This window comes from Aureobasidium subglaciale (assembly GCF_000721755.1).
Source record: "Aureobasidium subglaciale EXF-2481 unplaced genomic scaffold scaffold_12, whole genome shotgun sequence".
Classification (NCBI taxonomy): domain Eukaryota; kingdom Fungi; phylum Ascomycota; class Dothideomycetes; order Dothideales; family Saccotheciaceae; genus Aureobasidium; species Aureobasidium subglaciale.
Window position 1 is genome coordinate 476,450 of NW_013566983.1, and position 14,295 is coordinate 490,744.

Here is a 14,295-nt window from a genome sequence, read left to right on the forward strand (position 1 = left end):
GAGCGGCTGCCGGGCTGAGAAGAGATGTGGATGCGAGGCCACCCAAGACTTGCAATTGTTCTTGCAACGAGCGACCTGTGTCTTTGGCTGAGGTGAGAAAAGGATAACAAAATCGACAAATCCGAGTCTTGTGCATACACCTCTTACCAGTATAAATCATGTATATAGCAGTCTTGGCAAAACATGGAATTAGGTGCAATGGGAAACAGAGTTGACAACACCTTTGGGGCTTTGAACAAAGCCTGCCTGGCCTGTCCCCGGTCCAGTAATGGCAGACGAAGACCCCAACCAGCCAGTTCGCTTGGCTTCCACCTGCTGATGAAGACGCAATAACACTCATCTCCCTCTCCCATCCATCTCCATCCACATCTGTCGTCGTCGCACCTCCGCATCCTCCATCCCACACGTCGCCGTCTTGTACCGAGCTACCACAAACCGGTACACGCCATTTTGCCCCCTTCGGAGCAGCGCGATCCAATTGGAGCCATCATCATCTCGTGCCGCCAACCAAGTCCATCTCACCATATTCTCTAGCTTGGTCGCCAACCTTCAGTCATTAATTCATGCCGTCGCGCCATCTTGAAACTTGCCTATAACAAAGTGCTGCTGGCCGCTGTCGCCCAAGCTTGAATCTCAGCGACAAGATGCAGGGTTCTGAAAGGCCACCATACTCTCCACAACATCAGCGCAGCCATCCATCCTCACCGACCATGCATCGAAATCAGAGTCCGACTGCTCAACGATCTGCATACTACGATCCCTTGTCCGACTCAATACCTGTTCGTCCACCAGCAATGATTCATCTGCTGATTCTCTTGCTGACCGACTAAACAGGGACGGAGCCATGCCCCAGAATCTGCTGACAGACACCGCGAGAGCAACGGATACCACTACGATACACCTGGACGTCCACGAGGCACTAGCCAATCTTCGCATCCCGGCCCTGTGCTGCCTCCCCTGACTCCGATGAGCCATCCACTCCCTCCCTCATCGCCGACCTACCACTCTCGCCCTAGCGCCGCACCTGCAGAGACACCCAACGTTCGTTTACAACCGACCATCGACCTCGCTACATGCGCTGACACAGAACAGCCTCCTGCTCGTTCCGCCAACCCCATGTCCATGTCCAATCTCTTATCTGACAGCGGCCCTTCCGAACCTCCGCCGCCTCCAGCCCCTGCAGCAGCTCCACCGGCCCGCCTTTCACCAGAGAGATCACGCGAACCTGTCAAGCCATATCTCGCTCCCCATCCTGCGCCGATGCCTGATGCCTACCCGACCGCCGTGGCCCCTGTCGTCCCTCCCACCATCAGCAGCAGTAATATCAAGCGTGAACGGAACGGAGACGCACCTGTGGTTGAGTCACATATGGTCTCGGATTACCCCATCGGCCCTCCAGGTCTTACCATCGAAGCTACGGAAGAAGCCTATACCGAGATTGAAAGAGCCGACATGAGCGATCTTGACGTGCCTGGCTTCGAAGGGCCTATGAAAGCATGGGAATTGAGATCTGCGAAGCGTATGATCGAGATAGAACAGAAGGAGACGGGCAAGCGAAAGGTTCGTCGTCCCTTTCTTACTGCTCAGTACTCGCACTGACAAACCATACATAGAGACGCAGACAAGCTTCGACCAAGATGTACCTCGAACTGTTCGATGCGAACGCGAACTTGGCCAAGGATCACTTCATCGCGACACACGAAAAGCAAGCCGAAGAGGAAGTGCGCGTCAAGGACGCCGAAGAAGAAAAAGAACGCAAGAAGGACATGCAGCGAAAGCGTCGGCGCGAGAGAACACTGCTCAACGAGACGGCCAAGCGTGATGAAGCGATCGAGAAGCTCAAAGACCTCGAGGATGAAGACGAAAAATCGCGCCTGCTCAAGGACGTCCAGAAATATGGTAAGAAGATACGGAATACCGAAGACCTCCTACATGGCCGCCTTCCCAGCAAAGCTCTCCTCGGAGACTCGCCCGGGCCTCCCAACCTCGAAGGGGGCTTCATGTCGTCTTTCCAAGCTAATGACGACCTTTCAACAGATGCCAAAGCGAAGAAAGGCGCCAAAGGATACCGTCCACGCAAGAGCAAGGCACAGAAACAAGCCGAGAAAGACAGCGCCGCCCAAGCACAAGCCCTCATGGACCGCGGCGAGGATATGCCCCCGATCACCCCGAGAGAAGAATTGCGACTCCGAAGTCTGCGCGGTACCTCTAGCGATGGTATGGAAGGAACACCCATGGAAGACATCGAGCCTGGAGAAAAGACGTATGACCAGCTGTATCGCGAAGCCTGGAAGGACATATCTGTCAGCGCCTCTAAAATTGCTCGCTCCAGACTCCAAGCACTCGAGGTCAAGCAAGGAAACATGCGCAAGACGGCTCAGCTGGCCTCCAAAGAGGCACGTCGTTGGCAACTCCGCACGAACAAGAGCACCAAAGATGTACAGGCTCGCGCCAAGCGTGCTATGCGTGAGATGCTCTCCTTCTGGAAGCGTAACGAGCGCGACGAGCGTGACCAGCGCAAGATGGCCGAGAAGCAAGAGTTGGAGAATGCCAAACGTGCCGAAGCCGAGCGCGAAGCAAATCGCCAAAAGAGAAAGCTGAACTTCTTGATCTCTCAAACAGAACTGTACTCGCATTTCATCGGCAAGAAGGTCAAGACAGACGAAGTCGAAAACTCTACTAATGATGCCTCTGTTTCGGACCAAGCAATCAGGCCTGGTCCTGCTAGTGCCAATACCATCGATCTCCCTGACAGTGTCGCCGACCTCAGCACCAAGGTTACGAACTTCGAGGATCTTGATTTCGATGCTGAGGATGAGACTGCCTTGCGCCAGGCTGCTATGGCAAATGCTCAAAACGCCGTCCAGGAGGCACAAGACAGAGCGCGCGCTTTCAATGATCCAAACGGAGAGAACAAGATGTCACAGTTCGACGATGGCGAAATGAACTTCCAAAATCCTACCAGTCTGCAAACTATGGACGTCGCTCAACCAAACATGCTCACATGTCAGCTGAAGGAATACCAACTGAAGGGTCTCAACTGGTTGGTTAACCTATACGAGCAAGGTATCAACGGTATCCTGGCCGACGAAATGGGTCTAGGAAAGACAGTCCAGTCTATCTCAGTCATGGCGTACCTGGCCGAAGTCCACAACATTTGGGGACCTTTCCTGGTCATCGCTCCAGCCTCGACACTCCACAACTGGCAACAGGAAATTGCCAAGTTCGTTCCTACCCTCAAAGTCCTGCCATACTGGGGTAACGCAAAGGATCGTAAGGTCCTGCGCAAGTTCTGGGACCGCAAGCATATTACTTACAACCGAGAATCGTCTTTCCACGTCTTGGTAACATCGTATCAGCTTGTGGTGCAAGACACGCCTTACTTCCAAAAGATTCGCTGGCAATACATGATTCTGGATGAAGCTCAAGCTATCAAGTCTTCTTCCAGTTCGAGATGGAAGGCTCTGTTAGGATTCCACTGCCGTAATCGCCTACTTCTGACTGGTACACCAATTCAGAACAACATGCAAGAGCTGTGGGCTTTGCTGCATTTCATCATGCCTAGTTTGTTCGATTCGCACGATGAGTTCAGTGACTGGTTCTCGAAGGACATCGAGAGTCACGCGCAAAGCAATACAAAGCTTAACGAGGATCAGCTCAAGAGATTGCACATGATCCTTAAGCCTTTCATGTTGCGCCGTGTCAAGAAACATGTTCAGAAGGAACTTGGCGACAAGGTGGAGAAGGACGTATACTGCGATCTCACATACCGTCAACGAGCGCTTTATGCCAACTTGCGAAACAAGATCAGCATCTTGGACCTCATTGAAAAGGCAGCTGTCGGGGATGATCAGGATACTGCAACATTGATGAACTTGGTCATGCAATTCAGAAAGGTCTGCAATCATCCCGACTTGTTTGAGCGTGCAGACACCACTTCGCCGCTTGCTGTCTCATACTGGGCAGAGACAGCTTCTTTCAGCAGAGAGGGCAACTTCGTCAATCTAGCGTACTCGGTTCGCAGTCTAATAGAGTACTGGCTACCAAAACAGCTTGGCTCTGAAGGCGGTCGTCTTGATCTGGCTGGACCCGATAACTTGCATGCTGGCTGGAGGAACAAATGGCTGAAGCATAAGATGAGCATTTGGAACCCTGAGCACGTCAAGAACAACACCAAGAGTGCAGAAGCATTTTCATGGTTGCGATTCGTCGACCAGTCCGCTAGCGAGGTTTCTCGAGCAGCCCACAACGGCATCTTCGATCGTGCAGTCGAGCTTGAAAGGCAGTCGAAGCGCCGTACCTTCTTCCAACAAGGCGACTATCTCGAAGCCAGGGAGCGCTATGTGCCTGCGCACTCTATGCTCAATGTGGTTCAGCATTCAAAACCAAGCTTGGTCGCAGATGTGTCGGGCGAGGGTTATTTGAGCAACCTCATGAACGTCTCACGACTGGCAGTGAAGCAGACTGGTTACAGCGATATTGAGCCTTGCAGTCTCCCAACAGCAGCTGCACCTCCGATTGAGCTTGTGTGCCCAAGTCAGCACTCTATCGTGGAGAAGGAGACCACATTCTTCAATGCCCCCATGCGAAGCACCCTCAACCCTATCACATTGGAGGCCGAACACGCACTTTTGTCAAACAAGATCGCACCATCTGATTATCCTATTGTCAATATGCTACCTGAGCCCATCAACAAGAAGCAGGGATACACAACAATCGAGGTCCCGAGCATGCGTCGCTTCGTCACAGACTCCGGCAAGTTGGCCCAACTAGACAAGCTTCTGAGACAACTTAAGGAGGGTGGTCATCGTGTCTTGCTCTACTTCCAGATGACACGTATGATCGACTTGATGGAGGAGTATCTTACATACCGCAACTACAAATACTGCCGTTTGGACGGTTCGACAAAGCTGGAAGACCGTAGAGACACTGTCGCGGCCTTCCAATCGACACCCGAGATCTTCGTCTTCCTTCTCAGTACTCGTGCTGGTGGTCTTGGTATCAACCTTACCTCTGCTGACACTGTCATCTTCTACGACAGTGATTGGAACCCTACCATCGATTCACAAGCCATGGATCGTGCTCATCGTCTGGGTCAGACAAGACAAGTCACAGTTTATCGTCTTATCACACGTGGTACGATCGAAGAGCGCATCCGCAAGCGTGCTCTGCAGAAGGAAGAAGTGCAACGTGTGGTCATTACTGGTGGCGCAGGTGCTACAAGTGGTGACAAGGGTGTTGACTTCAACGGACGCACTACCAGAGAAAATCGCACCAAGGACATCGCTCTATGGCTCGCTGATGATGACCAAGCTGCTGAGATCGAGCGCAAAGAAGCCGAATTTGCTGAGCAAGAAGCGAAAGAGCCGAACAAGTCCAAGAAGAGGAAGGCTCCCACCAAGAAAAAGGAAATCAGTATGGACGACATGTACCATGAAGGTGAGTACACATTCGATGTTTTTGGTCTGACTACAAATGCTAACAAAACTGCTACAGGTGAGGGCAAATTCGACGATGACCACAGCAACAAACCTTCTGGAGCAGCAACTCCAGTGCCTGCAGCCGCTGACGGTCCGCCATCGAAGAAGAAGAAGACTTCTGGCAAGAAGGCGAAGACGCTTAAACAACGTCTTGCGATAGCTGACGGCGACGTTGATGGCGGTATGGCCTCATGAAGCCCGACATGGCGGCACGTTCATTATTCTTATTCAGCAATGCGCTGAGACTTTGGAGCCTCTGTTCTTTTTGCTATGTTCTTTCATTGCTGGAATTATTGCTATCATATCGTATCATAATTTTGGCGTTGGAGGAGGCAGAATGGAAGGTCGCAGCGGACTCTGCCCCAGAAATGCCTGTCCTCGCTTTTGCTCTCGCGAGGGGCATGGAGAAGTTCGGGAAAAAGCTGCATCATGTATTATTTAGACAGTATTTGACAAAGTCATTCTGATCGATTTCTCTACCATGATCTGGACCTTTGCATTTCATCACACCAGTGAGGCGCAGCAGATGGGTGTGTATCGGTAAAAAGTGGTCCCTCAACAATGAGCCATCTCGTCATGCGAACAGAGGAAAATCTAGGCCAAGCCTTTTTGGTCGATCTTGCGGCTCACAGCCTCCTCGCGGATGACCTCGCCAGTGACCACCCTCGCGGAAACATCATTGTTTAGCGAGTCCATGACTTTTTCCTCGCGACTCTTTGAGGTTCGAAAAGAAGAACTGCACCTGCCAGAATAGACACGAGTCGTGACAAAGTGACCAAAACCTTTACTTGTCATTTAGCTACATTCCAAGAGCTCTCTCTCTCTCTCTCTCCCTTATTGAGCAGGATCATCGGCATCCTTTACGCCTGGGCATCCTTTGATCTTTCCTTCCCACGCGATCAAATGAGCAGAGATGTCGAGTACCAAATCATCGCGACCTACAAGCACTTCTAGCAGCTTGATGCAAGAAGTGGTCAATTCACTACCAGGCGGATATCCAGAATCGATACAACCGCCTACCTCGAACCAACAGTCACTTTCGCAAGCTGTTTATTCCAGGAGATCTGAGTACACGAGACCGAAACATATCAAGATCAAGGCATGTATCTTGTAATGGCTCTTAAGTGGGAGGTGCTGATTTTCATGGCGATTTAGGTTGGAACTTGGAATGCTGCTGCTTACAAAGGTGCCGAGAAAGATATTGCTTGGTTTGTTGATGGCAAAGGCATCGCCGAAGGGTTGACGGATCTCAGTGTCAATGATGAGTCTGAAGCACACGATGATGCAGTAGCGCAGAATCGGAGCTCACTGGATGACCGCGAAGGTGTGGAAGACCAGGAAGCCCGCTACGCGAAAAAGAAATCGACCTTACCGCAAAATGATCCATCATTATTGCCTGGCGGCGATGATATTGGACTCTACCTTCTTGGACTACAGGAGATCGTGGATGTCAACTCTGCTGCAGAGGCTCTTCGACCATTCACGGATGCTTCGGTGGCACAGAGATGGAAAAGTGAGATGGAGGCTCATCTTCCAAGAGGCTACAAGTTCATTGCAGAGCAACAGCTTATAGGTATGCTGTTACTCGTCTATGCTTCTGAGGATGTGGCTGCAGATATCAAATCGGTCAGCACTACTAGTGTTGGCACAGGTCTCATGGGCTATATGGGCAACAAGGGTGCTGTCACTGCCAGGATTGTACTAGGAGAAACCACTCGTCTTGTTTTCGTCAACGCTCACCTTGCTGCTGGTACAGACAAGGGTGCTGTCGAGCGTCGAAACTGGGATTATGGACAAGTCATGAGTCGCACGAAGTTCGAGCCCATCAACGATTCTATGGGCCTTTCACAAAATGTTGGTGAAGGTATCGACGACGCAGACTTTGCGTTCTTTGTCGGCGATCTCAACTACAGACTTGAGGGCATTCCTGGTGAAGATGTCCGTCGCTTGCTGATGCTCCACACTCGTAATGAATACGACTTGTCGAAGAAGCAAAGCAAAAAAGCTGAGCAAGAAATTGTACGCAAGCAGGCTTCTATTGAGCGACGAAGGGACAACCGAAAGTCCACCGACTCTGGCGTATCACAAGTCTCAACAGTCAGATCACGCGACGACGATGAGGGCGAAGACGAGGACTTTGATCCTGAGGATGTGCTCGATCCGGCTAGCGATCCTGCTTCGTTGCACACTACACTGTCATCTCTCCTTCCTCACGACGAATTGCATCAACAGCAAAAAGCGAGAAAGGCTTTCCAAGGCTGGCAAGAAGGACCTATCACATTCCTGCCGACTTACAAGTATGATGCTGGAAGTGTTGGAGTCTTTGATTCGAGCGAGAAGAGGCGTGCTCCCAGCTGGTGTGACCGTATCCTCTGGAGAACACGACGCGATATGCTTGCCTATGAGAGCACGATTGCTGAAGAAGAAGAATCCAGAAAAAAGGACGAAGAGATGAAGAATAGCGGTCTGGATGAAGCAGGCAAAGATGAAGAGATGTTATACGATTACGATCCTGATGAGGATGCAGACGAAGCTGGTTCTTACGATGAATACGAAGATGTGCCTGAGGGAACAGTCATCACCAAGGAAGGCTTTGCTGATGAGATCAGTCTGGAGGCATACGTGGCGCATCAACGAGTCTTGTCATCCGACCACAAGCCATTAGATGCCGTCTTTTCGTTCAAGTACGATGCAGTAGTGCCAGAGCTAAAGTCGAAGATCCATCAGGAAGTCGCGCGGGAACTGGACAGAGCAGAAAATGAAGGCCGGCCGAATGTGACAGGTTTGTGAAAGGTCTCCCACGCTGGCTTTCCTTCTTGCTAACACCATCAATCTTTAGTTGTGGTTGATCGCCCGCACTCCACCGAAGAAGGCATTTCTGATGAAGACCCACTAAAATTCGAAGGAGTGTGGTTTGGAGGTTTGTGAAAGACACTTTTACAGTAAGACCTTCGGTACTGACATCACACAGAAATTAGATATGCCATGCACAAGCGCCGCAGCCTAACCATAGCAAACACAGGCCAAGTCGACGCAACCGTCTACTTCATCGACCGACCCGTAGGACCCGGTCAACACCCTGGCATAGCACCCATCTGGGTCTCCCTCAAAATTGACGACGGAAACGGTAAATTATCCTCCGATCTCAGTAAACGAACACTTCAACCCGGTCAAGCCTTTAATGTGGAACTCGAACTCCGTATCATGGATCTCAGTCTCGCACGCGCCTTCAACGAAAGCATCAAATCTCTCGAAGATATCCTGGTCTTACGCGTTGAGAACGGGCGTGATCATTTCATCCCTCTGCGTGGCACCTGGCTCGAAAGCTCTCTCGGCCACTCCATCAGCAAATTGATCCGTATCCCTGAAGGCGGTATTCGCAAACTGCAGCGCCAGAAACCGGATAGCAGTAAAAGCACCACCTCAGCCTCAAGCAGTGTAGTAGATGACGAAACAACACCGGTAAAGTGGTCGGCGCCCCGCGAGCTGTTCCGGCTGACGGAGGTGATAGAGGAATTGATCGTACGTGTTACTGCCGAGTGGGGAATGTTAAACGACGACTCTTCCCTACCTCCTTGGGAAAAAATTGCTGGATGGCCATTTTCGCCTTCTTCATGGACATTTACAGATGAAAAGGAAAGGGCAAATCGACTTGCTGATATCGCAGAAGCTTTGGATACTGATGCCTCGTTTGAAGCAACGCTGCCACCACTTTCTCATCTGGAAAGATTGGAAAGTGTGGCTGAATTTCTGATACTCTTCCTTTCCGCCATGCATGAAGGAATTGTTACACCAGCTCTCTGGACCACGTTAGATGAAGGCCTGCGAAAACAAGAAAAGCTCAAACCGGCACAACAGAGCACCCCCGAGGAACAACGCACATGGGCACAAGAAATCCTCTCTTCTTCCCCTGCACATTCGATTTCTTTCATCTTGATTACTGGCATGTTGGATCGCTGTATTTCAGAAGTGTTGGCGGCGTTTCAACACAATAATGCTTCTCTGCTCTCTAAACCTCCTAGTGCAGAGTTTTGGGCGGGGATACCGCAGGGTTTGAGGAAGAAGGGCGTGGTTAAAGAAGGGAGAGAGGCTTGGAGACAGGGTGTGAGTAGAGGATTAAGTGCTGTGGTGTGCGGTGCTATTGTTAGGGGAGGAGTCGAAGGCAAGGAAAAGGACAAGTTGGCGGAGATGGAGAGAAAGGTTAGGTTTTTGGAGTTGTTTTTGGGGTGAGAAGACAAAGGACACTGTTTCCGCATGAGGGAGAAGAGTAAGAAAGGCAGGCAGGAAGGAAGGCAGGAAAGCATTTTCATAGCCCATTCACAGCATTGTTGCAATTTTTTCCCTTTTAATTTTTTTTTGAATACCTTTGTGCTTGTTTGGATTATCATCACGAGCGTTACCGTCTTATCTCTTCCTCCCCTTCTCTTCCCCCCCCCCCCCCCCCCTTGTACATCAAGAATCAACTTTTGAGAAGAACAAAAATCAATCACACCCTCGAGCTCCCCTTCTCTATCCTAACCCTCATGGAAAATCACTCGAGCACCTCCAAGGGGTAATTTCGGTCTATATCGGTCCTTAGGGACTCGTATACAATTTGTGCATGAGAAAAATTGTAACAAACTGCACGAGAACAAAAAAAAATGCTTAAAAAAAGCACCTCACTAGGACTAAATTTTCTTATCAGATTGGAGAGAGTTTTTTTCCTTTCTCCTTCGTCTTATCAATCAGATCAGATCTTTTCAGCGCTAGTCAAAATTTCTGCCGAGGTCGGAAACAATAGAAGGGCACAATCGGGCATAAAACCATCGAGGTAGAATGCTCCGTGCGTAAAGCTGCCATGTCCATATCCCGTATGCTCCATTGGTTTCGCTCATAGCAGCAGGCGGAAAGTGCATGTTGTCTGTGGGAGGTATCTGCGTTGTCAAAGCGTGTCATGACCGACCGCTTTCTCTTGCGACAAGGAGAATTTTCTTCTTCTTCTTTTCCTTTGCTGCAGGTTTGATATGAATGTGGAGCTCTTCTTGATCGAGAAGCCAATGTCATTTGGTGGTTAGCGTCGGGGCTAGGAGTGGACAGAGCGTCATTCTGTTGAGATGCGAGTATATCGAGAATCAATTTTCCTAGTCATGAGAGCATACAAGATCTGAAGGACATGCGAGGATAATAGTATAGAATTGATCGCAAAAGAAGAACGAGAAAAGATGCTCTATATCCAAGATCAAACCGACTTTTGCATAGCCATTTCTTCTAAACAAACACCTTCTACCTAGACCACGCTATGGGAAAAAAAAAGGAAAGCACCGTTACGCCAAACATGAAAAGCAGACCCATTATTATGCAAATGTTTTCTTGAGATATTCGTAAATGGAAAAGATGATGGCGGAGCTGGGTGCAGAGCGAGCAACGGTGATACCGCAGCCACGGTACAAGCCCTTGAGACCATGTTGTTTCCAGAGAGCGCGAGCGACAGAGCCAAAGGTCTTTCGTTTGTGGCCTGGGAGAAGAGCACCGACGGCTTCTGTCTGCATACGCGACTTGATGGTGTCGGCGGGGTAGAAGAGAAAGTTGTAGCTCATACCTGCTGCAGCACCAGCGATCATCTGCTGGTACACAGGCAGGGAGGTGTCTGAGAGGTTTTTTCCTTTCTGGAGGTTCTTGAAGGCCAGAGTAAGGGACTCGTATGCGCCGAACCAGGCAGCTGAACCACCCATCTCGCGGATGAGGGTGCCCATTTGACCATGCCAAAAGCCAGCAATGCCATGATGGCGGTATACTGAGGAGATCAGGGTGTATGGCCTGGGACGAGCAAAGACACCCGGCGAAGTCTCGACGGGGACTTGCATCTTGCACTTGATGAGCTCGATCGGGGTGAGGAGCAGCGAGGCAAAAGCGCCAGAGAAGGCGCCGCAACCCAGGAGGGCATGCAGCGGTAGAGGGTCGGTGTTCTTGTAGACGCTTGCTTTGAGAGTGTCCTGGGCAACTTGATAGCTGAAGAACAGACTGCTGGTCTCGACGGCAGCTCCGAACAGAGGAGCGCTGATACCGCGGTATAGGCCTTTCAGACCGTCACGACGGAAGGATTGGCGGAAGCAGTCAACAGGGCCGGTATAGCGTAGGGGCATGTTGTCGGGCTGAGATTGTAGTCGGACCTTGACAGTGTCGAAGGGGTATTCGATGTATTTTCCAGCCATGCCGGCAAAGGAACCAAAGACGACGTCCTTGAGGGCAGTGATGGCTTGCTGTTGTGCTTGCGTGGGCTCTATACGTTGGGCCAACGAGTCGGCAGGAAGGACATGGTGTGCATCGCGGACGTCCATCAGCGTTGAGTGCTTTCTCCGAGGAAGCGAGGGTGGGAATTGGAAATGTACGAGGTGTTTGTCGATGCTATCGTTGGAGCATGATATGTGGAATGGGACGAGGTGCACAGGGGATCGATTGGGGTGGTACGATTTGAAGAGAAGAGAACAAGAATAAAAATACGAAGACTTGAAAAATGTTGGCGATGGAGGGGTGGAGTTTTTGGAGCAATGCGGCTAGGGTTGGCCTGTTGCGTCTTTCATGTGTCTAGCGCTGGGGCCTCGCCGCCTCGTTCCTTCCGCGAAACTTGTGGAGAAGCCGCGACTTCGGCTGGCAGGAGCAAACGCCCGAACGAGACGAGTCGAGTCGAGATTCAGGAAGGAGCCAAGACTTTGTGGGGTGCTGCCCGTCTGAGCATTTGCATCGTCCAAAAAAGTATTCTCTCATCGACCATTATTCTGTACACCACAAGCATGTCTACCGTCACATCTGATACACCGATTGCTACCATCCCGCAAACGACGGGCATGCGTAAGAATGGTGAGTCTTTTGCCGCATCCCCTATATCACGCATGCGTCTTTTTATTCTCGACTTTTCGCCCGGATGGATCAGCGGAAATAGCGCTTGCCGCATAACCTTTTACTGACAAATGTCATAGGCAAACACTGGCAAGACACCAAGAAGGCCTTCCGCCCTACCGCCGGCCAGACATCATACGCAAAGCGCCAGGTCAAGGAGCAAGCGATCGCCGTCATGAAAGCACAGGAAAAGGAGATGAAGGAAGAAAAGGAAGCAGAGCGCAAAGTCCGACAAGTCCGACATAGGGTCCCAAAGACAAGCACTAACACGGCAGCAGAGACGCATTGCAGCAATCAAGGAGAAGCGCGAGGCAAAGGAAGAGAAGGAGCGTTACGAGAAAATGGCCGAGAAGATGCACCAGAAGAGAGTCGACAGACTAAAGCGCAGAGAGAAGAGAAACAAGCTCCTCAAGTCATAGAGGAGTGTAGCAGGAGAGGGGTGGAGTCGCTACGAGGGCAAGGCACACAAGCATTGAGAGATACCCTGGCTGTATATTCATGGCGTTCTGGCGTGGACTGAGCATAAACGCATACAATGTTACAAGATTTCCAACATGTCACCTGTCCACCTATTCTTATTCTTGGGGCGGCGACAAGGAGCCAAAAGCTGAGACAATTGCATGTGACGTATTTGAGGCAGGAGTTTAGGCCCAGATTGCGGAGATTGCGACCATCGACCATCGACCACCGACCACCATGTTCTGAAAGCAACAACGAGACTTTACCATGGCACGTCAGCATGGACAAGGCAGACACGAAAGAAAAGAAGCACTCTAGCCATCGTCGCCCGCATCGTCATCACCACGCGCGCGACACAATCACATCGGCTGTTCAGCTACAGCATCCTTTCTCGTTTGACAACTACAACCCGCTGCGACGAGCCCAACAGCACCACCACCACCACAACAAGATCCGCCGCGACCGCTCTCCCGAGAAGACCGATGCCAACAAAGATGGTGTAAATGATGATCAAGAACAAGAGCCTCCAAAACCACAATGGTCCCCCGAAGTAGAATATGCCGTCGACCACCCGCCCCGCCGTCTCGTCACCACCGACACCATCGCCCATGAACGCCATCTACGCGAGAGACGTCAAGACCACGTCTCGGCCGCCTTGAATGCCATATCCCGCGATGCTCATACAGCAACCCGCAAGCTCGACGACACCTACTACGCCTTACTCCAAAAGGTCGGCTTACTCAAAGCCACCATCGCATCCTTCCAAGACCTGCACTCCTGCCTCGACGACACTGCAAAAGACTTTGCCACGACATCTGATTCACTGGTCAAGGACATCACTGGTCAGATTGACGCTTTTGGGAATATGGCGCAGCAAGACGAGAATATCCATCAATTGGTCAAGCGACTGCACAAGGCCAAGGAACGAGCTGAAGCTTATGAATCTCGCCTAGAATCCTGTCGTCTGCGCCTTGAGCAATGGGAGAAGAAGGAGCAAGAAGTGAACAAGAGGAATAACCGCACCTGGGCACTTGCTCTAACTGGTTTGACGGCCTTCATCGTCTTCGTCCTCGTCATCGTCTTGTGGCGAAAAGGAACTCTTGCTACTGTGACCGAGAAGCCATCAGAGTGGAGAGAAGCTCTGGGATTGGAGGAAAACAAAACTGCTCCTGGTATACACCTCGTCGATCCTGCAGAAGAGAAAGCAAAGGTCAAGGAAGCTGCGAAATGGGATAGGTTGCTTGATGAGCTGTGAGAGCATGAGCGCCCAATTCTATAACATTCTTCCCTTCCTCTGAGCCTGTACACGACCACTTTTCTCATGCCTCTTAACAGTGTCTCTTCTGCTGTCCCTCGCCAACGGAGACGACAGCTTTTGTTCAGACTTGGCTCCAGTATCTCAGCTTCATGAGATGATGTTTTGCTGGCTGTCGAGATGCAAAGTGCTTCTCGCCATTGAAGACTCGGCTATGTAAAGATA

General features: G+C 50.9%; 5 protein-coding genes across 5 annotated transcripts; 4 read left to right on the top strand and 1 right to left on the bottom strand.

The window, feature by feature from the left end:
* Positions 1 to 1,368: 1,368 nt before the first annotated feature.
* On the top strand, positions 1,369 to 5,675 carry AUEXF2481DRAFT_66086 (uncharacterized protein; the record flags this gene model as incomplete). Its single annotated transcript, XM_013487795.1, has 3 exons — positions 1,369 to 1,560; positions 1,614 to 5,439; positions 5,497 to 5,675. The coding sequence occupies 3 exons, from the start codon at positions 1,369 to 1,371 to the stop codon at positions 5,673 to 5,675; spliced, it is 4,197 nt and encodes a 1,398-aa protein (XP_013343249.1).
* A 766-nt stretch (positions 5,676 to 6,441) lies between these two features.
* Positions 6,442 to 9,710, top strand: AUEXF2481DRAFT_47211 (uncharacterized protein; the record flags this gene model as incomplete). Its single annotated transcript, XM_013487783.1, has 4 exons — positions 6,442 to 6,579; positions 6,636 to 8,262; positions 8,320 to 8,400; positions 8,452 to 9,710. 4 exons carry the CDS (start codon positions 6,442 to 6,444, stop codon positions 9,708 to 9,710), a joined length of 3,105 nt encoding a protein of 1,034 aa, XP_013343237.1.
* Positions 9,711 to 10,813: 1,103 nt separating this feature from the next.
* AUEXF2481DRAFT_66212 (uncharacterized protein) lies at positions 10,814 to 11,797 on the bottom strand (the record flags this gene model as incomplete). Its single annotated transcript, XM_013487803.1, has 1 exon — positions 10,814 to 11,797. One exon carries the CDS (start codon positions 11,795 to 11,797, stop codon positions 10,814 to 10,816), a length of 984 nt encoding a protein of 327 aa, XP_013343257.1.
* Positions 11,798 to 12,132: 335 nt separating this feature from the next.
* AUEXF2481DRAFT_89428 (uncharacterized protein) lies at positions 12,133 to 12,753 on the top strand (the record flags this gene model as incomplete). The annotated part of the gene is made up of 3 exons (XM_013487840.1): positions 12,133 to 12,317; positions 12,437 to 12,582; positions 12,635 to 12,753. Coding segments are annotated over exons 1-3 (330 nt in total), but the record flags the coding sequence as incomplete, so codon positions are not given.
* A 342-nt stretch (positions 12,754 to 13,095) lies between these two features.
* AUEXF2481DRAFT_5645 (uncharacterized protein) lies at positions 13,096 to 14,070 on the top strand (the record flags this gene model as incomplete). The annotated part of the gene is made up of 1 exon (XM_013487643.1): positions 13,096 to 14,070. The coding sequence occupies one exon, from the start codon at positions 13,096 to 13,098 to the stop codon at positions 14,068 to 14,070; it is 975 nt and encodes a 324-aa protein (XP_013343097.1).
* Between the last annotated feature and the right edge of the window lie 225 nt (positions 14,071 to 14,295).